Source organism: Rhineura floridana, chromosome 3 (genome assembly GCF_030035675.1).
Source record: "Rhineura floridana isolate rRhiFlo1 chromosome 3, rRhiFlo1.hap2, whole genome shotgun sequence".
Classification (NCBI taxonomy): Eukaryota; Metazoa; Chordata; class Lepidosauria; order Squamata; family Rhineuridae; genus Rhineura; species Rhineura floridana.
Window position 1 is genome coordinate 156685143 of NC_084482.1, and position 23832 is coordinate 156708974.

General features: G+C 45.1%; 1 protein-coding gene across 2 annotated transcripts in view; it reads left to right on the forward strand.

The window, feature by feature from the left end:
• The first annotated feature begins 283 nt into the window (after positions 1-283).
• Positions 284-23832, forward strand: part of SLC6A6 (solute carrier family 6 member 6) — a 108600-nt gene continuing 85051 nt past the window's right edge. Inside the window, exons 1-2 of one of the 2 annotated variants that reach the window (XM_061618432.1) lie at positions 284-467; positions 13274-13352. In XM_061618432.1, coding sequence (XP_061474416.1) covers positions 390-467; positions 13274-13352 — 157 coding nt within the window. In that variant the 5' untranslated portion in view covers positions 284-389. The remainder of the gene's footprint in view (positions 468-13273; positions 13353-23832) is intronic. The other variant, XM_061618428.1, reaches the window with a different exon arrangement.

Here is a 23832-nt window from a genome sequence, read left to right on the forward strand (position 1 = left end):
ATGTTCAGCATTTTAAAGGCAAGTACCGCTAGCAGAACAAACAGCACAGAGCAGGCAAGCACAAGGTGATACATTACTTCAGCATTCCTTCCTGAAAGCATTGTGATTGGAGAGCCCTGGTAAAATCATTCCCTCTGATTAGAAGCTAGACCTGTCAATCACAAAGGAGCTAGTCTTCCCCCTCTCTCCCCACTCTGGTGTTTTCTTTATATGCCAAGTTCAGAGAGAAATGTTCCCATTTTTGCAGACATACCTCCTGCAGCAGTTTTAACATCTGACATCTCCAGTTCAGAGAACTTCAGAAAGATCCCATGTTTGGTTTTGATTTGTCCACATCTTTTGCATACCCTGACTGACTGGTATGCAGCAATAGGAGGAGCGCAATATGGATGAAAACAGGAGTCCCCTGGCAAACCTTTCAGATTTCAAGGAATGACTGCTGCACTTTTGTCATGTTTAAAGATATGGTATGTACATGTGTAAAGTGTGCATTCAGGATAGTTTCATCATCAGCCCAAGAGGCAGCAGTGAATGTGACAGACTAAAGTTCATGGCCGCTCATTACAACACTTTCTTACTACCAAGATAGCTGAATTCAGGGCTCAGCCAGATAGGAATCTGATTTCTGTATGTAGTGTTGAACTAATATTGGAGGGAGAAAGCAAAAGATAAATGGCACAAATTAGTGCAGGAATATGCGGCAGTCATTCTTGTGGACTGTGCAACCTGTGATGATCACTGATCCGTCATTCGGACCACCAGGGATTACCCTTGTGACTGTTTGTTTGTGGCTTGTGGGAATCAACACAAGAGAGAAAAGCATTCTGGAAACAGCCATGCAGCCCGGTTCCACTGTGTTCAATATGTCTCCCAGGCAAGTGTACACAGGACTGCAGCCTTAAAACAGAGATGGAGAAATATTTAACACAAATAAATTATTTCTCTCTCTTTCTCCCTGCCCCTTCATAGCAGTACTAAAAATCTTAGCTGAATTCCACCAGAGATTCTGTTCCTTCCAATACCATACAGAATGTGGTACCTAGTACAACAGCAAGTTCGCCCACAACCAGTGCATGTTCTAGTATATGGTTGATGGCAGAGAATATATATTATGAAGCTTAGGAAGAGAATAGTGGGTTGGTTTTCATTGCTGCTGTCTTAATTTTGCTTTTATAAATGATTGTGATTTATTTTTTATTGGATGGTATCTCATCAAGTCACACTCAAAGTAGGCCCACTGAAATCAATGAAGTTGGTCATTAGTAACTTAGGTCCACAGATTTCATTGGGTTTACTCTGAGCAGGTCTTAATTGTCTACCACTCATTATGTTAGCCATGACTGATTTAAGCTCTTTGATTTCAGTGGGTCTACTCTGAGTATATCATAGTTGACTACTAATCATTATATTTAATTTTATAAGCCACTTTGAACAACAAATAAAGTAAAATGACACCCATTTTGGTTGATGCATCATTAGTTGTATGTTTCTTGCAATTAAGCTCTTCCACCATATTGTGGAAGAGTGTGGTTTGTTTTATGGGGGTGTTGTGTGAACATAGAAAGCAAAGATAGGTGCCTTATACTGAGTCAGGTCCTTGGTCCAATTGGCTTATTTTTTCCCCCACTGACAAACAGCAACTCTCCAGGGTTTCAGGTGGGGGACATTCCCAGCCCTATGTGGAGATGCCCAGATTAAACCTGGACCTTTTGCAAGCCAAGCCAAGCACTGTTCCATTGAGCTATAGACTTGAGCTATGATACACACCATCCACTGAAGTGGTTATATTCTAGTGCAGTTAAATGTATCTGTACATAATTATTGATTTATTTATTTATTGCATTTGAAATAAATGAGAGGAAAGGGTTGTGAAGAACAAATGGTAAATGAAAAGCTGGCAATTTTACTAAAGTGACCAATACTTGACCACAGACCTTTGATTAGTTCATAACTGACAGTAATAGGGAGAGCCAACAGGTCAGCGGATATATCCTGAAAGTGGAGGGTGGTGGGAGATGACTATTGGAAGGGCATATAGTTATGCATATGGAGTTTTCTAAATTTATACATGGTGTGGAGAAAGTAAATGGAGAGATTTGTTTTCTTCCCTTTTCCACAATAGAACATGGAGTCGCCCAATTATGTTCAAAGGTAGCAAGGTTAATAGCCTCCTCCCTGGTGGGATAAATGTGAATCCCCATCTGAACCCCCCAGCCTGTTCATATGGTCTAGGACCCAGCTTTGTCTTTCCACTTTTCACAAAAAGTTGGGTTACTGATAGCAAGGGACAGGCCTTTTACAACTATAGCCCTAAGAATGACTAATCAGAAGAGGTTTGTTTGTGTTGTGCGCAGCTCAGTTCGTCTTTTTAAGAAGGAAATGAAAAACCTCTGTTCGGTAACATATTTGCAAAAGGTAGGCTAGGTTGTTGTAGTGCCTATGTTTCTCTCTTCAGTTCTGCTTTGATGATGTGTGGAGTGTTTATTGGATTTACTGATTTATGTTATAGCGATCTGGTTGTTGCTGGTATTTTATATTTAACAGAAACCACCACAAGCACCACAGAGAAGCACAATTAAATAAATATGACATAAAGGCACTTATTGAAAGCAAAGCTGGAAAGATCAGGGAGGAGCTCACACCAAGACAGCTGGTTCAGCATTCCCACCATGTTTTCAAATAAGGAACTTCTGTTATTTGAAGAGCCATCACATTTTAAAATCCCATCTTACAAAATATAAGGTGTTTAATAGTTCATGCAATAGTCATGCACTCGTAGGCAAATAGCCGTCTGTAAGACCAAGGACTGCAGCTGACCGATGTGGTTCTTTCCCCGTCTGTTATGAAACCCTCCTTCCTCATATGCAATTTTTCCTTCCGCTTCAGAGTCCTGTGATTAGTTTTATAACCCAAAGGGGAGAGATGACTGGTATAACCTTATATTCATGGAAAATATAGAGAAATTAGGAAAGCACGGAGTAGCTCAGTGAAAAGCATTAATGAAGGCCTGGCACCATTGTTCCAAAAAGCCATTTCTCACCAGGCAGGTACGTCTTTGAACCGCAGGTGTTGCAGACGTGGCAAAAATGCTCCTGGGCCTTTTGTTAAGCAACACTGTGGGCGTCTAAAGGAAGGAAGACTCAATAAAAACAGCCAAGGAAAGAACATTCAGTTAATAAACACACACAAAGCAAAACAAATGTCTAACTTCACAACAACAGGGGTTATCTAGTTTTCATGGAAACGCATTTCCATAAAAGGACTTCTTGGGATGCATTAGCACTGACATTTTAATGCTGGTACACTGTTCTAGGACAGGGTATGGCTACTTCTGTTCTGATTGACTTGACAGAGTGCCTTTTCCAAAGGGGGCATCCTGCATTCTCCCTAATTTAATGCAAGGAAATAGGGAGTATCTTTCTTCTCTGCACACCACAGCAGAAAAGAACAGGGGCAATTCAATTCACATTGTCAATGCAACCATGTAATCCACAGCAGTAAAGAGCCCTTCTTCAGCAGCATGGAAAGATATGTATAGACACACCCAGATTTAGCCCCATTGATTCAATCTGACATGCATAACTTTGTGCCTTCTGAATCCTGACACCTACTGACTTGGAAACAATTCCCATTGGTTTCTCTCATGTTTAGGATGAAGTCCACAGGTACAAACTGCTTTGCAAAAACAATTTTATCAAAATCCAGATGGATAGTCATGTTAATATGCAAAAACAACAACAGATACTCATTTGTTAATGGCACAATTTCCCATAGGCTTGAGCCCAATTCATCAGATGCATGGAGTATTGACCTGAGTTTACAGATGTGTGTATATGTGTGTCTGTAGGACAGCAGGGAAGAAGCCCGTCATTTCAGAATGAAGATACAAGATGCAGCTACTCAAGAGTTAAATATATCACATTTAGGTTGCCAGGTCAGAAGCATCCCAAACACTTTCAGGGGTGGACCCTAGCGATGTCATAGGGGTGGGCCCTAGTGATGTCATGGGGTGGGCCTTAGTGATGTCATTAAGCACGATACATTAAGCATCTACCACAGTTGCTTGAAGCCAACCACTTAAACAAAAAAAATTTCTCCAATTGGAAAATAAGATAGAAATCTTAGCCAAATGAGGGTGTTTCCAGGTCCAGCTGAAGTGATGGGATCATTCCTGCTTAGAGAGCCTGGGTAAGGAACATTTAATCTAGCCTTCTTCCTTCTGGCAAGAAGGGTTTAAGTGCCCTCAGGGCAGGGGAATCACCAGAAGGCCGTTGTAGGAAGAAAGCCTAGTGTTGTGGAGGTGTTAGAAGGGAGCACTCAGGACTAAAGATGGATGCCTCTGAAGGCTGCAATTCTAAACACACTTACTAAGGGACTAAGCCCCATAGAATGCAAAAAGACTTACTAGATTTGGTTAGGATTGTGCTGTTGGTAAGGCTTGATTAGGGATCCCCTGCAAAGATATCCATATCAAAGAGGGTTGGCAACCTCCTGCCTGGAATGCCCTGTCTGCCTTTTAATGTGGCTGCTCCAAACTTCTTTACAGACTTGACCCTTCCCTGCAGAAAGAGGTTTGAGAAATGAGTACGAGATTCTGTACTCTTTCCTGTCTACTCTGTGGGCTGCTATAAACTCACTTTGACAGCCAACCCAATTCCAGTGAGTTATAATTGACAGAGAGAAAATACACATGGTTTGGTCTACCTTCACAGGCAGTAGCTTCGGGACAACAGCAATTTGAAGCCACACTTGCCAGTATGTGAATTCTCTTTTACCATTATTGGGCAAGAAACAAAACATCATGCAAATAACAAGGTGCATCAACAGTGAGTTTTGTCAGGCTTAGGTGGGCAACACAGCCAGTTCCAGACAAGACTGTTAGGAGTTAAAGACACAGTGAAGCCGGTAATTGACAGCACTTGGCAGAAACGCCCAAGGTCAGGCTGCAGCTGTAACTGATAAGTGAAGCAGCAATAAAAAGGCTTCAAAGAGCACACAGTGGTGTGGGGGTAATAGGAAAGCATTATAGAGTTGGTTGGTGAGAAAGAGACGGAGCACGGTGTGAAAACAGTAAAGTTTCATTTTCATAAAGACTTGGCTGATGGTCTATTATTTCGGTCGGCGACTGGCACTGATAAGCAAGCTAAAACGCTACTGGACTCTACTGGATATACTGGTTAATAGGTGCTGCACTCTACAAGTTTAAGGGGGTTGAGCTGACCACATGGAAGCACTGTTGTTGCTTCTATGGATGTAAGGGAGTAAGGTCAGAGGTAAATGAAATGCAAGTAGAAAAAGACAGTGATGATTTCCTAAATGCAATATCATACCCACCACAACAAGATTTCTGTGAGTAAGATAGAAAACACAACCAGTCAGGGTTCCTAACCAAAATGAAAAAAAATCCTGGCAGCCAATCAGCTAAGGTTATGGAAATCCCCATGCAGCACAACCTGACCTGGAGGCTACAGTTAGTGTAGAATGCTGCGGCACAATTGCTGACATCAGTGAGACTCTATCAGCACATAATATCTCTGCTCTGAAATCTGCACTGGTTGCCAATTTGCTGCTAGGCCAAGTTCAAGGTGTGCTTTCCATAGTACTTGTTCTGCTATTGTAAGAAATCAATCTGTTAGTGTGGCAGCACCTACGCTTTGGAACTCCCTGCCTATTTATATTAGGCAGATGCCTTCATTGTACTCATTTTGGCACCTGCTAAAAACATTCTTCTTTAGGTAAGCCTACCCAGGCATGTAGAAGCTATTATGTTTTTTATCTGTTTTTAACTCATTGTTGGTTTTATTATTTTGAATGTTTTTATATACCTGTCTTTAACTGTTTTTGCCAGTAATGTTATTGTTTTAATTCCTTCTATAAACTGCTCTGAGGTGTTTTACAATAAAGCAGTATATAAATGTTGTAAATAAAATACATAAATAAATTTTGGAGTCACTGTGGCCCTTGGGTCTCTTTCCTCTTTTATACTGAGTCAGGCCATTTGGTACCATTTAGCTCAGTACTGATGACATGGCCTAGCATTGGCTCTCCAGGATTCCAGGCAATAGTCTCTTCCAGAGATTGAATTTTGGACCTTTACATGCAAAGCATGTGCCCTACCACTGAGTTACAGACTTTCCCGTTTAAAACAGTATCTTTTAAAATTGTTCTTTTCAGTTCATTAATGAATGCACAGCATACTAGGGCAGATCCACACCATGCATTTAAAGCACATTCAACATACATTTGAAGCACATGAATCCCACCACAGAATCCTGGGAACTGTAGTTTGTTAAGGGTGGTGGGAACTATAACTGTGAGGGGGAAACTACACTTCCCAGGATTCTTTGGGGGAAGTCATGCACTTTAGATGCGAGTTGGATGTGCTTTAAGTGTATTATGTGGATCTGCATAAACTTTGCCTGCATATAAATCATTTTAATTAAATTTTTAAATGGAAAAGCTACAGAGTTTACTGGGTGAGCATGAGCTATGCACCATCACTCAGCCTAGTCTGCCCCTCAGGGTAAAAACAACAGAGGGGGACCATGACCACCGCAAGGAAGAAGGGCACGCTTAAAATGTAGAGGAAATAATCATTTGTAAATAATGATTTACAATCATAGTGTGAAATCAAATACATATCAATACATAGTGTGAAGAAATATTTATATAAGCAGGAATGTCAAAGATGTTTATTATTTACACAACCTGTAAAGATATTTGTAATGCAATCCTATGCATGTTTACTTGGAAGCAAGTCGCAATGTATTCAATGGGGCTTACTCAGACAGGGAAGCATGCACAGGACTGCAATTCAGTGATAAGGAACTTCACTCACCCACTCCAAAATTCAGAATCATGCCATCTTAAGCTGTTTTGCAACTGTTTTATACTTGTTTTATGGTGATTGGATTTTAAATGGCTTTATTTCCTGTTGTGAGCTGCCTTGGTTTCCAACTAGGGTTGCCAGATCTCTGGCAAACGGCCGGAATCTCCGGCCCCGCCCTTGCCTTTCTCACCTCCGGCCAGAATTGCCTCCATGTTGTGTAATCTCCGATTTTTGGCTGGAGTCTCAGGTTTTGGGGGGCCCTCCGGCTCTCCCTAGCACCCCTTAATCTTCAGACTCTCAGCTTCAATTTTAAAAAAAGGTAAGTTTCTAGGTGGTCTAGTTCCCGAGATATACACCAAAACGTCAACCGCCCCCCCGCACAACTTTTTTTTTTACAGATCCTTGCTCTAGCTACAACTCCCATCAGCCCAATCCAGTGGCCATGCTGGCTGGGGCTGATGGGAGTTGTAGTTTAAGAAAGTAACTTTTCAAAGCTCTGGCTGTAACCCTGCCCTTTCAGGATTGTAGCCAATGAAGCCAGAGTTGTGACTTGTTGATCCAGGCATGCCTAGGCTGAAAGTCAGAAAATGGTGGCTTTAAGATTTTTGCAGTTTGCATAAGTAATATGGCTTAATGTTTTTTTCCCCTCTTCTGTCCAAGAGTCAGACCCTGGGCTATGAAATATGAAAGTATTTAATCCAATATCTGCTTTTCTGGGAGTAAAGCAATTTCTGGGAGTAAAGCATGTACCATTGAACTCCATTAGGACTTACTTTTGAGTAGACATGGTTAGGATTGTGCTGTAAATTAATGGGACTTGTGAGTAAACATAGTGCAGACTTGTAGTAAAGCTTTCTCTCTCCCTCCAACCCTATTTTTAAAGAAATTAGGCAGGGTTTATCACAGTTTTTAGTATGTTGTCATCTCTGCGGGCTCTCCTTCCTCCTACTGCGGCTGGACTGGTCGGGACGTGTTGGGGACTTTTTCTTCTGCTGCGACTGGACTTGTCGGGGTGTGGCTGGTCGTTGGACAGCCTGCCCCTCTTTCCGCTACCGTGGCTGTGTCCATTACAGCCGTCCCTGTTCTATACCTGGCCTGCTGTTGTGAGTTGAGCCCTGTGACCGCCACGGCCTCTATCCCGCTGCAGTTGGCGGCTTATGTTTCATACTAGGGCTTATGCCCTTTGCCACCATTATCATCTGTCTGGTGGCGTTTGGTGGGAAGAAGAGAGACTTCATTTACATCCACAGTGTTGGACTATGTTTGGCTTACAGGTTTGAACTGAATGGTGTGAATGTATACTTAAGTGTATGCTGTATGTGAGGTGTATGGTGTATGGTGATCCATCATTGTGGCCAATTACAGTTGGAGTGTTTGTGGAGTGTGTATGACTGTGTGAATGTGAATGTGAAATTGGGTTGTAATTTATATTGATTTAGTTTAAGTTAAATTGAATTATTTTAATTACAGCTATATAGGATACAGAGGCAGGTCTCCGGACTAATTTTGTTAGGGTGGGTGGCCTGTTGACTGAGATAGGGATAGAGGCATGTGCAAGCCGGGGAGGGAGGTGGTGTCAGCTCTACACTGCATCAGCAGTGCCGGTGGGGGCTGGAAATTCCTGGGTGGTTGGCAGGGAAGCAAAGTCCTTAGCCGGCAGTCTGGTCGTAAATCTGCCAGGTCTAGGAGGAGGGGAGCTGATAAGGGCCAGGCTTGTCCGAAGCGTACTTGCCGAGTCAGGAGTCCAGAAGCGAGGTCAGTAGAGGTCCGGGATCAAGTGCCAAGGGGTCAGTCCAAAAGAGGTTGCACGGAAACTAGGAACACACAAGCCATGCCTGACGTTGCAGTCAGCAACAAGCTGCAGCCAAGGTGTGCCTTATAAAGAGCAGGGTTGACAGCAGGTGTGAGCCCTCAGCGTTTGGGCCTTAAGGAGACAGGCCTGCCTCTCTTCTGCCTGACCTTCTGCTGTCTATGTTCTGCAGGTAAGGGGGGAGTATCCTGTGCACTGTCTGTGTCTGGCTGCAGGGCCTCTGCTGTATCTGGGGTGCTCTGCAGCTGAAGGGGAGAAGGAGCTGGATTCTCAGGAGGCTCCTCTGTGTCTCCTTCTGAGTCTGCTGCTCCTGGGTCTGCTGCTGTTACTCCCGAGTCGTCCTCATCTGAGGAGTCCTCTGACGGGGCCATGACAGGTGGGGGGCCAAGTTATAGGAAGTTTGGGCGGCAGGCGCTGGAAGGGTGCTGCTGGCAGACCATGCCGGAATAGGGGAACACGGGATAGATGCATTATATCCATCCCATGTTCCGGGTCTGCTCAGAACCAGATGGAAGCTGGGGGACGCAAGGTTCCTACCGACCTTCGACTGCTGTTATGTAATGCCAGGTCTGTAATGCAGAAGACCTCACTCATCCATGACACGATCTTGGATGGGCGGGCAGACCTGGCATGCATTACGGAGACTTGGTTGGACGAAGCCTCTGCTCCCATTCTTGAGGCCATGTGTCCACCAGGTTTCCATTATGCACAGCTGCCGAGGGTGGGAAGGCGGGGAGGGGGCGTGGCAGTCATCTATCGAGAGTCCTTGGTTTTTGCCAGACCTCCTCTTCATAGGACCCAATTTGTTGATTGTATGTACTGGAGGTTGGGCCCGAAGGGCAGTTTAGGGATCCTGCTGGTGTACCGCCCACCCCACTGCACAGCGGACTCCCTGGCCGAGGTGCTGGAGGTGGTCTCGGCTGTACGGGCATTGTCCCCAGAATTGTTAGTGCTGGGTGACTTTAATGTGCATGCCGAGACCACTCTCACTGGAGCCCCTCAGGATTTCCTGGAAACCATGGCTTCCTGGGAACTGCACCTTAGTAATATTGGGCCCACCCATGTAGCCGGTCATACTCTTGACCTTGTGTTTGTCCTGGGAGAGGAGAGAAGTGGTCTGAAATTGGGAGTGGTTTATTCCACCCCGGTGTCATGGTCAGATCACTACCTGGTAAACATGAACTTCTCGATACCATGCCCCCTCCGCAGGGGTGAAGGACCTATTCAAATGGTCCGCCCCAGGCGCCTGATGGATCCGGATGGATTCCTGACTGCGCTTGGGGAATTGGAACCTGCTGAAGGTCGCCCAGTCGAAAACCTGGTGAAGGAGTGGAATGATGGTATCACCAGGGCATTAGACCGGGTGGCTCCGAAACGTCCTCTCCCACTGAATAGAACTCAGCTAGCACCATGGTATACACCGCGGTTGCGTAGTCTGAGACAGGAGGTGAGACGACTAGAACGCCGGTGGCGGAAATCCCGCTCCGAAGATGTCCGGACACAGGTTAGAGCAGCAGTAGCTACCTACCAGGTGGCAATAAAGGCAGGAAAGAAGGCCTTCTTTGCTGCCTCTATTGCGTCTGCGGAGTGCTGTCCCAGGAGGCTGTTCCAGGTGGTCTGAAGCCTGGTCGGTCCAGTTGCTCAGGAACCCTTGGAACAGTCAAAGGCCTCCTGTGACATATTAGCAAAGCACTTCGCTGATAAAATCGAACACTTATGGAGCTCGATTCCATGCGCCGTGGATACAGTGGATGAACCAGAGTTGGCCAGTTGCATGCCGGTAAGTTGGGATCAGTTTCAGCTTCTCCCTTCTGAGGATGTGGACAAGGTGCTTACAACTGTGAAGCCTACCACTTGTCTAACGGATCCTTGCCCATCGTGGCTCCTTATGAGCTGCAGAGAGAAATTGGGCGAGGGGATCAAAGCGGTGGTAAACGCATCCTTGAAAGAGGGTGTGATGCCATCAGCCTTCAAGGAGGCAATTGTAAAGCCCATCCTGAAGAAGCCCTCCTTGGATCCCCAAGGTTTTAATAACTTCCGCCCAATTTCGAATCTACCATTTTTGGGCAAGGTCATTGAGAGAGTGGTGGCCAACCAGTTGTCAGCACACTTGGATGAAATGGATTACTTGGATCCATACCAATCGGGTTTCAGGACTGGTCACGGAACTGAAACAGCCTTGGTCGCTCTGGTAGATGATTTGAGGAGGGCATTAGATAGGGAAGAATTCTCCTTTCTTGTCCTCCTCGATCTCTCAGCGGCTTTTGATACTGTCGACCACAGTATCCTTTTACATTGCCTGGAGGGATTGGGAATTGGAGGTACTGTATTGCAGTGGTTCCATTCCTTCCTCTCCGATAGGTTTCAACAGGTAGCATTGGGGGAGGAGGTATCAGACCCTTGGCCTCTCAATTGTGGTGTGCCACAGGGTTCTATCCTCTCTCCCATGCTATTTAACATTTATATGAAGCCGCTGGGGACAATCATTAGGAGATTTGGGCTGCAGTGTCACCAATATGCAGATGACACTCAGCTCTATCTCTCGTTTAAATCTTCACCAGAGTCGGCTGTGGAGACCTTGTCCAAGTGCCTGGAATCCGTGAGTGGATGGATGGGAAGGAACAAGCTGAAACTGAACCCCGATAAGACCGAGGTGCTGCTTGTGGGGGACAAAAGAAGGTTGGGAGATGTTGACTTGAAGTTCAATGGGGTGACTTTACCCTTGAAGGACCAGGTCCGCAGCCTTGGGGCTGTACTTGATTCCAGGCTGTCCATGGAGGCTCAGATTTCAGCAGTCAGCCGGGCAGCCTGGTATCAACTACACCTCATACGAAGGCTGCAACCCTACCTTCCTGTTCATCAGCTCCCACTGGTAGTACACACCCTGGTCACCTCTCGTTTGGATTACTGTAATGCGCTCTACGTGGGGTTACCCTTGAAAACGGTCCGGAAACTACAACTTATACAAAATGCGGCGGCTCGACTACTTATGAACAGTCGCCGCCGGGATCACATCACACCAGTGTTGTTCGATCTACACTGGCTTCCAGTTGTTTTCCGGGCCCAATTCAAGGTGTTGGTATTAACCTTTAAATCCCTATACGGTATCGGCCCAGTCTATCTTACGGAGCGCCTTCAACGCCACCAATTATGCCGCCCGACAAGATCAGCCACACAGGGCCTTCTCTCAATCCCGCCGACAAAAACAGCTAGATTGGCGGGTACTAGAGAGAGGGCATTCTCAGTGGCGGCCCCCACCCTTTGGAACTCCCTCCCACAAGATCTCCAGCACACCTCTTCCCTAAATACATTTCGTAAAGCTTTAAAGACCTGGCTCTTTCAACAGGCCTTTGGGATTTCCAGGGAGGATTAATTACTGAGATTGAAATGCCTCCTACCCTGTTTTAATGTTATTGTCTGCTGCTGTATTGTTTTTTATACTGTTTTTATATTGTACCATTGTATTTTATTATATTGTGTTTTAACTGCCTTGTACGTCGCCTAGAGTGGCCATTGGCCAGATAGGCGACACAGAAATTAAATTTATTATTATTATTATTATTAATACTAATACTGATTTTTTAAAAAAATGAATGAAGTTTATTTATTTATTATTTGATTTATATCCCGCCCTTCCTCCCAGTAGGAGTCCAGGGCGGCAAACAAAAGCACTAAAAACACTTTAAAAATAATAAAAACAGACTGTAAAATATATTAAAACAAAACATCTTTAAAAACATTTTTAAAAGCTTTAAAAACATTTTTTTAAAGTAAAGGTTTAAAAACATATTAAAAAGCAATTCCAACACAGACGCAGACTGGGATAAGGTCTCAACTTAAAAGACTTGTTAAAAGAACAAGCTCCTTATCACTTCAGGGTACAGTTTTCCCTGGTTGAGTAAGCCCCATTGAATACATTGGGACTTGCTTCTGAGTAAATAAACATAGGATTGCACTATAAATATCTTTACAGGTTGTATAAATAATAAACATATTTGATAGTCATGCTTATATAAATATTTTCATAGAATCATAGTAGAGTTGGAAGGGGCCTATAAGGCCATCAGGTCCAACCCCCTGCTCAATGCAGGAATCCAAATCAAAGCATTCCCAACGGATGACTGTCCAGCTGCCTCTTGAATGCCTCCAGTGTTGGAGAGCCCACTACCTCTCTAGTAATTGGTTCCATTGTCGTATGGCTCTAACAGTTAGGAAGCTTTTCCTGATGTCCAGTCGAAATCTGGCTTCTTGCAACTTGAGCCCATTATTCTGTGTCCTGCACTCTGGGACCATTGAGAAGAGATCCCGGCCCTCCTCTGTGTGTCAACCTTTCAAATACTTGAAGAGTGCTATCATATCTCCCCTCAGTCTTCTCTTCTCCAGGTTAAACATCCCCAGTTCCTTCAGTCTCTCCTCATAGGGCTTTGTTTCCAGTCCCCTGATCATCCTTGTTGCCCTCCTCTGAACCTGTTCCGGTTTGTCTGTATCCTTCTTGAAGTGCAGAGACCAGAACTAGACGCAGCACTCAAGATGAGGCCTAACCAGTGCTGAATAGAGGGGAACTAATACTTCACACGATTTGGAAACTATACTTCTGTTAATGCAGCCTGTTATTGCATTTGCCTTTTTTGCAGCCACATCACACTGTTGGCTCATATTCAGCTTGTGATCAACGACAGTTCCAAGATCCTTCTCGCATGTCGTACTGCTCAGGCAAGTATCCCCCATCTTATAACTGTGCATTTGGTTTCTTTTTCCTAAGTGTAGAACTTTGCATTTATCCTTATTGAATTTCATTCTGTTGTTTTCAGCCCAATGCTCTAGCCTATCAAGGTCCCTTTCAATTTTCTTTCTGTCTTCCACGGTATTGGCTATGCCCCCCAATTTTGTATCATCTGCAGATCTAATAAGCATACGCTGTACCTCCTCATCCAAGTCGTTAATAAAAATGTTGAAGAGCACTGAGCCCAGGACTGAGCCCTGTGGTACCCCACTCGTTACTTCCACCCAGTTTTGTCATGCTGTGTCCCTATAAGTATCCGATTTCATACTATGGTTGTACAATACTTCCTTTACATTTTAAGTATGCCTTGGGGTAGTCATGGTTCTCCATTGTTTTCATCCTGAGGGGCAGATAGGCTGAGAGATGGTGAGTAGCCCATGGTCACCCACTACAGTTTATAGCTCATTTCCATTTTGAAAAATTAATTAAAACAATTTACATGCAGGCAACATTTATCAAGTGGATTCACACAATATGTGTAAAGCACATCCAACTCGCATTTAAACTGCATGCCTTCCCCTAAAGAATTCTGGGAAGTGTCATTTCCCCCTCACAGTTATAGTTCTCACCACTCTTAACAAACTGCAGTTCCCATGATTCTGTGGTGGGATTCATGTGCTTCAAATGGGTGTTGAATGTGCTGTAAATGAATGGTGTGGATCTGCCCTAGGTATGATGTTCATTCAAGAGTGAATTGAAAAGAACAATTTTAAAAGATACTTCTTACTCTTACTCATTTTTCAGACCTTTCTGAAGTAAAGGGTCAAATCTGTAAAAACGTTTGGAGCAGCCACGTTAAAAGATAAGGGCAGGGCATTCCAGGCAGGGGGTTGCCAACCCTGCTTGGATATGGATGTCTTTGCAGAAGAACCCTAGTCAAGGTTTACCAACAGCACAATCCAAACTATATCTACTTAGAAGTCAGTCCTGAGTTCTATGGGGCTTAATCCCTTAGTAAGTGTGTTTAGAATTGCAGCCTTCAGAAGCATCCATCTTTACTCCCCAAAGCTCCCATCTAACATCTCCACAACACTAGGCTCCTTTGTCTCTGCAGTGGCCTTCTGGTGACTGGCCTGGCCTGAAGGCACTTAACCCTTTTTGCTGAAAGCAAGTAGGCTAGATTAAATGTTCCCTACCCAGGCTCCATCTTTTAGCTAAGATTTCTATCTTAATTTCCAATCAGATAATTTTTTTAAATGTATGCTTCAAGCAACTGTGAATGATGCTTAATTTATCATGCTTAATGACATCACTGGGGCCCACCCCGTGACATTATTATTATTATTTTATTTATTATCATTATTTTTACCCCGCCCTTTTTCCAAAACTGGAACTCACAGTGGCTTCCAGATAAAAGCACTCATATAATTAAAAACATACAAAAGTCTAGATTAAAATCAAATTAAACAATTTACAGTATTAAAACCATTCATACATACAGTTAAAATAATTCAAACTCAGTTTAAAATAATACAGTTAGACAACAGCAATGCAGCACCAAGACCTGTCCTTAACAGCTTTCACTTCCAAAGGCTTGTTGAAATAAAAAAGTCTTTGCTTGCCAATGGAAGGACTGCAAGGAGGGGGCCATTCTTGCTTCCCTAGGAAGGGAGTTCCAAAGCCTCAGGGCAGCCACCAAAAAGGCCCTATCTCGCGTACCCACTAGTCGTAGGTATCGAGAGAAGGGCCTCTCCTGAGGATCTCAGGGCCCGGGCAGGCTCATATAGGGAGATACGGTCTGACAGATAGCCTGGACCTAAGCCATATAGGGCTTTATAGGTCATCACCAGCACTTTGAATTGTGTCCGGAAACAGAGTGGCAACCAGTGGAGCTTTTGTAACAGGGAAGTCGTATGGTCCCTGTAACCAGCCCCAGTTAACATTCTGGCTGCAGCACGTTGCACCAACTGAAGTTTCCGAACAGTCTTCAGAGGCAGCCCCACATAGAGCATGTTACAGTAATCTAAGCGGGATGTAACTAAGGCATGTGTCACCATGGCCAGATCAGACGGCTCAAGGAACGGGCGCAGTTGGCGCACTAATCTTAATTGTGCAAAAGCCCTCCTGGCCACCGCAGAAACCTGGGACTCCAAATTTAAAGCTGAGTCCAGGAGCACACCCAAACTGTGAACCTGTGTCTTCAGGGGGAGTGTAACCCCATCCAGCACAGGCTGTATCCCTATTCCCTGATTTGCCTTTCGACTGACCAGGAGCACCTCTGTCTTGTCTGGATTAAGCTTCAATTTGTTCGCCCTCATCCAGTCCACCACTTCCTTGGAGTTAGGTGGAAAGGAGAAGTAGAGTTGGGTGTCATCAGCATACTGATGGCACCGAACCCCAAACCCCCGGACAACCTCTCCCAGCGGTTTCATGTAAATGTTAAATAACATGGGGGACAAAACTGAACCCTGAGGGACCCCACAGGCCAACGGCCAAGGAGTCGAACAGGAATCCACCAGCACCACTTTCTGGGTTCGTCCCTCCAGGAAGGAACGGAGCCACTGTAAAACAGTGCCCCCAAGTCCCATCCCAGCAAGGTGGCCCAGAAGGATACCATGGTTGATGGTATCGAAAGCCGCTGAGAGGTCCAGCAGAACCAACAAGGACACACTCCCCCTGTCCAGTTCTCTGTGTAGGTCGTCCACCAAGGCGACCAAAGTCGTCTCCGTCCCATAACCAGGCCTGAAACCAGACTGAAATGGATCTATATACTCAGTTTCATCCAGGAATCCCTGGAGCTGGGAGGCCACCACACGCTCTATTACCTTGCCCAAAAATGGGATATTGGAAACTGGCCGATAATTGTCCATTATGGAGGGATCCAGGGAGGGCTTTTTCAACAAAGGCCTTACAACTGCCTCCTTTAGGCACACTGGAACTCTGCCTTGTTGTAAGGAGGAATTGATCACTCCCTTCACCCACTCAGCCAGTCCCTCTCTGGCGCATTTAATGAGCCAGGAAGGGCAGGGGTCTAGAAGACATGTGGTGGCTGTCACCTCTCCAAGGATCCTGTCCACATCCTCAGACTGTACAAATTGAAAAGAATCCATTATTATTGGACAGGCAGGAGCCAAAGTTACATCCACTGAGACTGTATCAACTATAGCATCCAAGTCGGAATGAATCTGAGTGATTTTATTTGCAAAGTGCCATGCAAATTCTTGGCAGCGGTCTGTTGAATGGTCTATATTATCCCTACGGGCGCCAAGATGTAAAAGGCCTCTGACTATTCGAAACAGCTCCGCTGGACGGCTCCCTGCAGACACAATAGTGGCAGAAAAGAATGCTTTCTTTGCTGCCCGTACTGCCACGGAGTAGGCCTTCAAATAGGCTCTAGCCCATGTTCGATCAGACTCGCTCCGAGTCTTCCGCCAACGTTGCTCTAGTCTCCGTCTCATTCGTTTCATCACCGCCAGCTTCTTGGTAAACCAGGAGGCTGGTCTGGCTCCACTTCGTGACAGGGGACGCTCAGGAGTGATCGTGTCCACCGCCCTGGCCATTTCCCCATTCCAGAGGTGAACCAGAGCTTCGACAGAATCGCCTGCCGAGGTGACAGGAAAATCCCCAAGAGCCATCAGGAAACCATCCGGATCCATCAGCCTCCTGGGGCGGACCATCCTAATCAGTCCCCCACCCCTGCAGAGGTTCTGAGTCCCAGTGAGTCTAAACCCAACCAGGTAGTGGTCTGTCCATGACAACGGAACTACAGAAAGTTCCTCCACACCATGATCACCATAATCCCCCTCCACACAGAAAACAAGGTCCAGGGTGTGGCCAGCAACATGAGCGGGGCCAGATATTACTTGGGACAGACCCATGGCTGTCATGGAGGCCATAAAGTCCTGAGCCACTCCAGACAGGGCGGCCTCGGCATGGATGTTGAAGTCCCCTAGCACCACAAGCCGAGGGGACCGCAACATCAACCCCGAGACCACCCCGGCTAGCCCAGGAAGGGAGACTGTTGAGCAGTGTGGTAGGCGGTACACCAACAGAATCCCTATTCTGTCCCGACCACTCAACTTCAGATACACACACTCAAACCCTGGATACTCGGGCCCACCCCGTGACATCACTAGGGTCCGCCCCTCAAATCTCAGGTTTTGGGATGCTTCTGACCTGGCAACCCTATTTCCAACCCTACCTCACAGCGTAGTTGGAAATATTCCATATATACACACACTGGAGATGTAAAAATACACACACTTCATCTAATAGTTTATTGTCAAAACCAGTTGGCCATTGCAGAACTTTTTTTAAAAAATTAGTTTCCTCACAAGTTAAAGCAGTGACACCTAAATAAGCCCTGCTTAACTGCTTTAAAAAAAAAAGGATCTGAGGGGGAGAGAAAGATTTACAACACAATTCTTTCCCATGTTCACTCAAAAGTCCCATTAATTTTCAGCACAATCCTAACCATGTTGAAAGGCTGGGTGGCAGATCCTGGAGAGGCGCAAGTGGCAGGCCATGCCAGCATAGGGGAACAAGCAATAGATGCATAATATCCATCCCTTGTTCCGGACCTGTCCACAACCAGAAGATAACTGGGGGATGCAGTACTCCATCTAATCTTCGACTGCTGTTGTGTAATGCCAAGTCTGTGGTACAAAAAACAGCACTCATCCATGACATGATCTTGGATGAGAACGCAGACCTGGCTGGATGTGGCCTCAGCTCCTATACTTGGGGCCATGTGTCCAGCCGGTTTCCGATACGCACAGCAGCCGAGAATTGGTAGGCGGGGAGGGGGAGTGGCAGTCATCTATCGGGGATCTCTGGTTTTCGCCAGATCCCTTCTCCATGAGACCAAGTTTGTTGATTGCATGTACTGGAGGTTGGGCCCAAAGGGCAGTTTAGGGATTCTACTTGTGTACCGCCCACCCCGCTGCACAGCAGACTCCCTGACCAAGGTGCTCGAGGTGATCTCGAGCGTGCGGTTGCTTTCCCCCAACCTATTGGTTGTAGGGGATTTCAACGTACACGCCGAGACTGCCCTTACTGGAGCCCCTCGGGATTTCATTGAAACCATGACTTCTTGGGATCTGCACCTTAGTAATACGGGGCCCACCCATGTAGCCGGTCATGCTATTGACCTTGTGTTTGTCTTGGGAGGGGAGGGAAGTGTTCTGAAAATGGGGGCTGTTTCTTCTAACCCTGTGTCATGGTCAGATCACTATCTGGTGAATATAGATCTCTCGATGCTGCACACCCTCCGCAGGGGACAAGGACCTATTAGGATGGTCCGCCCCAGACGCCTGATGGAACCGCAGGGATTCCTGAATGCGCTGGGTGATTTGGAGCTGACTGAAGGACGCCCGGCCGAAGCCCTGGTGATGGAGTAGAACAGGGAGATCACTGTGGCTTTGGATAGGGTGGCTCCGAAACGTCCTCTCCCCCTGAATAGAACTCAGACAGCACCTGGTATACACCATGGTTGCGGGGTCTGAGACAGGAGGTGAGACGACTTGAGCGCCGGTGGCAGAAATCTCGCACTGAAGATGATCGGACACTGGTTAGAGCGGCAATAGCTGCCTACCAGGTGGCAACAAAGGCAACAAAGAGGGAATTCTTCACTGCCTCTATTGCGTCAGCAGAGTGTTGTCCCAGGAGATTGTTCCAGGTGGTCCGAAGCCTGGTCGGTCCAGTTGCTCAGGAACCCATGGAGCAATCTAAAATCTCCTGTGACATTTTTGCTAAACACTTTGCTGGTAAAATCAAGCGCCTGAAGAGCATGATTCCGTTCACCGTGGATACAGGTAGTAGGCCAGGGTCGGCCAGTTGCATTCCAGTCCGGTGGGATCGGTTTCAGCCTCTTCCCTCTGAGGAAGTGGACAAGGTGCTCAGTACTGTGAAGCCAACCACCTGTCTGCTTGATCCTTGCCCTTCGTGGCTCGTCACGAGTTGCAAAGAGAGACTGAGCGAAGGGATCAAGGCAGTGGTAAATGCATCCTTGAAAGAGGGTGCAATGCCATTAGCCCTCAAGGAGGCGGTGATAAAGCCCATCTTAAAAAAACCCTCCTTGGATCCCCAAGAGCTGAATAACTTCCGCCCAGTTTCTAATTTACCATTCTTAAACAAGGTAATTGAGCGAGTGGTGGCCAGACAGTCACAGACACACTTGGAAGAAATGGATTATTTAGATCCATTCCAATCGGGTTTCAGGACTGGACATGGAACTGAAACAGCCTTGGTCGCTCTGGTGGATGATATGAGGAGGGCGTTGGATAGGGGAGAATATACCTTCCTCATCCTCCTAGATCTCTCAGCGGCTTTCAATACCGTTGACCACAGTATCCTGTTGGATCGCCTAGGGGGATTGGGAATAGGGGGCACTGTTTTACAGTGGTTCCATTCCTATCTCTCAGATAGGCACCAACGGGTAGCTTTGGGAGATGAGGTATCAGATCCTTGGCCTCTTAATTGTGGGGTGCCACAGGGCTCTATCCTCTCTCCCATGCTGTTTAACATCTATGTGAAACCGCTGGGGACCATCATCAGGAGTTTTGGGCTGAAGTGTCACCAATATGCGGATGACACTCAGCTCTATCTCTCATTTAAGTCCTCACCAGAGTTGGCTGTGGATACCATGTCCAAGTGCCTGGAATCCGTAAGTGGATGGATGGGAGAGAACAGGCTGAAGCTGAATCCCGACAAGACCGAGGTGTTGCTTGTGGGAGACAGAGGAAGGCTGGGTATTACGGACCTGATGCTTAATGGGGTGAGATTACCCCTGAAGGACCAGGTCCGCAGCCTCGGGGTCATTCTTGACTCCAGGCTGTCCATGGAGGCTCAGGTCTCGGCGGTGAGTTGGGCAGCTTGGTATCAGTTACATCTGATACGGAGGCTGCAACCCTACCTTCCTGTTCATCTGCTCCCACGGGTGATACATGCCCTGGTCTCCTCTCGCTTAGACTACTGTAATGCGCTCTACGTGGGGTTACCCTTGAACACGGTCCGGAAGTTACAGCTGGTACAGAATGCGGCGGCACGCTTGATTAAGCACAGCCGTCGCCGTGATCATATCACGCCAGTGTTAATAGATCTTCACTGGTTACCAGTTGCTTACCGGGCCCAATTCAAGGTGTTGGTGTTGACCTTTAAAACCCTATACGGTTTCGGCCCAGTCTATCTGAAGGAGCGCCTCCAGAATCACCAATTATGCTGCCTGGCAAGATCAGCATCGCAAGACCTTCTCTCGGTCCCACCAGTTAAAACAGCGAGACTGGTGCGGACCAGAGAGAGGGCATTTTCGATTGTGGCCCCCACCCTCTGGAATTCCCTTCCTCTCAATCTCCGACATGCTCCCTCCCTGACAGGTTTTCGCAAAGCCTTAAAGACCTGGCTGTTCAGGCAGGCCTATGGAATGGGGGAGGATTGATTTTTATGGGGTTTTAACTGGAACTGTTTTAAACTGATTATGATATGTTATTGGTTTATTATGCTGTATACTATGTATTGTTTTTGCCGTTGTAAGTTGCCTAGAGTGTCCACTAACCTGGACAGATAGGCGACCAATAAATAAAATTTATTATTATTTATTATGTCTACTCAAAAGTAAGTTCTACTGAATTCAATGGGGTTAGCTCCTAGGTATGTGCAATTAGCATTGCAACTTTACTCCCAGAAAAGCTTCATACTGGGAAGGTTTTCAAAACAGGCTATGAATAAGACAAATAAACTGGCCTCTTCAACAGTCCAGTAAAATTTAAACTTGTCTGACTCCTTAATTAGAAAAATATAACACTGCAGCATGTACTTTTTAAAACTACTGTTCAAAAATTATTTGAAAGATAAAATGTATAATATGCTATATTTACAAGTAATTAAATTAATGCAAGTAATTTTGCATGTACAGTTATGCCTACCAAGATCCTGCTGTGATCTTCTGTTGCAGTGCAATCCTATGCATGTTTACTCAGAAGCAAGTCCCAATCCTGTACAGAGAAAGTACTCTTTATGCTGCTGAAAGCTATATATTTACTGAATGGCTGATGTAAGACAAGCAGGAAAAGGAAACTGTGGGTTTAGGTATTGCCTGAAGTCAACAAATCTTGTCAATCCCAACCCTGACTTCACTTATTGGCTAAAAACCTGAATGGGAAGGGATTAGAGCAGCTGGAACTAACAGAAGTTGCGGGGTGTGTGTGTGACATTTTGGTTTATATCTTTTGAACCAGACCACCTAGAAACTTAAATATTTTTTAAATGAAAGCTAAGAGTCTGGAAAATAAGGTGACTCACCCAGAGACCTGGAAAGGACCCCCAAAAACCAGAGGCTCTGGGCAAAAACTGGACAGCCAGCAACACTAGTCGCATTACAATGCAGAACGCTGAATTCAATGCATTACATATCTTTCAACTGCAGCAATTTGTTCCCTTAGGCTACAGCCCTTGACCTTTAAAAAAAAAGTTAATTAACACATTAGGCAAGCTTCCAAATGGTCCACATCTTTATGATAACCTATAACTGCAACTGGAAGTTAACAACTATTCAAAACACAGTTTTAGGGGGCTTATACCCATGAAAACATAAGTCCTTTGAGTCAATTAAATGGAAATTTGTGGGTGTAACAAAACATTTTTCTGGGCGTAAGAAAGTGGCCTATTCCCACCATACCATTAGTGGCCTATTCCGACCATACCCTTGTCCTGGCCTAAGATAACCTTTTGAGGAACATTCATATGGTGCAGAAAACCCTGTCAACTGGAAGTCTTTTCAAACAGACCACTTCCTTTGTTGTAACTGCAGGCAGATCAACACCTAAACTGACTCCATAGACTGTAATCCCTGCAACAAACTGTTTTTGTCGGCTGTAGCCAGATCCTTTCTAGATAACTCTTTGTTGCATTCCATACACACCCTTTTGCTTAGTGAGGATTCAAGGAGTAGGTCCCCTGCCCTGAGTTAATCCTCTCTTTTATTTACTCATATTTCACTTTTTGACACACACCCCAAATGCTATAGGTGGCTTATTTAAAAATGTGATATAAGGGACAGCAAAGATAGCACTTTTTCTGTTGTGGCTTTGGAATGGTCTCTCAAGTAGGTCTGCCTGGCCCCATTTTTATTTGCTTTCTGGCAGGCAGTTTTCAATTCTTTTTCCTACATGTTTTAAGTATAGCACTGCTTATTTGCTTTTATCTTGCTGTTTACAATAATTGAATGATTTTTATTGCAGTTTTTAAAGGAATCTAGCTAGCTGGTTTGATAATCTTTTAGATGGAAAAGCAGGGTACATAGGATTGGAAAACAATAATTAGATAAATAAAGCACGTAGAGCCATCAAAACCAATTACATTGGGTAGAAGTTGCTTAGGCTCACTTAATGGGCTTGATCTACTCTAGTGGAATCTTTTCCAGAGGGTGAGTGCTGTTAGTCATAAATAGAGATGTGAAGACCTGAGAAAAAAACTGGAAAAATTTAGGGGGGGAATTCTCATCCCCCCTAGCCTTTTTTTGTTGTTTTTCTCTGAAAAACTGGAAAAATTGAACAATTTTGGATTATGAAATATTTTCTTTTAGAATGAAGACTAAAATATTTAAGACAAGGTGTTCATATATTTACTCCCTCATGATGATTTCTAAAAACTATGTAACAGGAAGACTATGTATAGTATCAGATCATTACAACCAAGTCCAGAATTGTAGAGTGCAACTCACAAATGCAAGAGCAACATACATTTCTACCTCTAGGAGGCACTGCAATTGACACAAGAGGGGGAAGAAAGATTCAGTGCCTTCTTTGCTTGTAGGCTTCCTCTTGTTAGCATAGTTGGTGAATCTGTCCCTTTGACTAGGCCTCAATGGACTGGTAGTGGGAGAAATTACAGAGGAACACACACACATAAAAACAAAGGAACTGATAGTCATAGTGAAAATGAGACTGATTACATTTCATGTAGTGCTGAATGACTCAGGGTTTCCCCACCCCCTCTTTATCTCAACTCTTTCTATGGAAACGGGTGATTTGTGTGTGCTCGACACTGGAGGACCAGAGGAGAGATAATAATTTTCAGTATACATAATTTTCTTTGTTCTACTTTTTAAAAGATGTTTTCTTGTGTGTTTGCCAGTTTGGGATCCTTTTGGGGGAAGGACCAGATATAAATTTTAATAAATGAATATGTGAAGAAATATCATGTTGATGGTTTCTTCTGCTTTTACAGTTTTTTCCCTGCTCCTCAAAAACTGGAAAAACCAAAGAAATGCTTGTTCCTTAGAGTTCAGCAGCTTGTAGCTTCTGCCATGATCAATTTACTAGTCATTAAGGTGCTACAAAACTCTTCATTGTTTCTAGTGGAATTATTTGCTTTCTGATCCCATTGCCATGTCACCAGCAGTTTGCCATGCAGCCTAACAGCGAGAAGGAAAGTTACTGTTTAAGCAAAACACATCTTAAAAGCTCCTTTGTG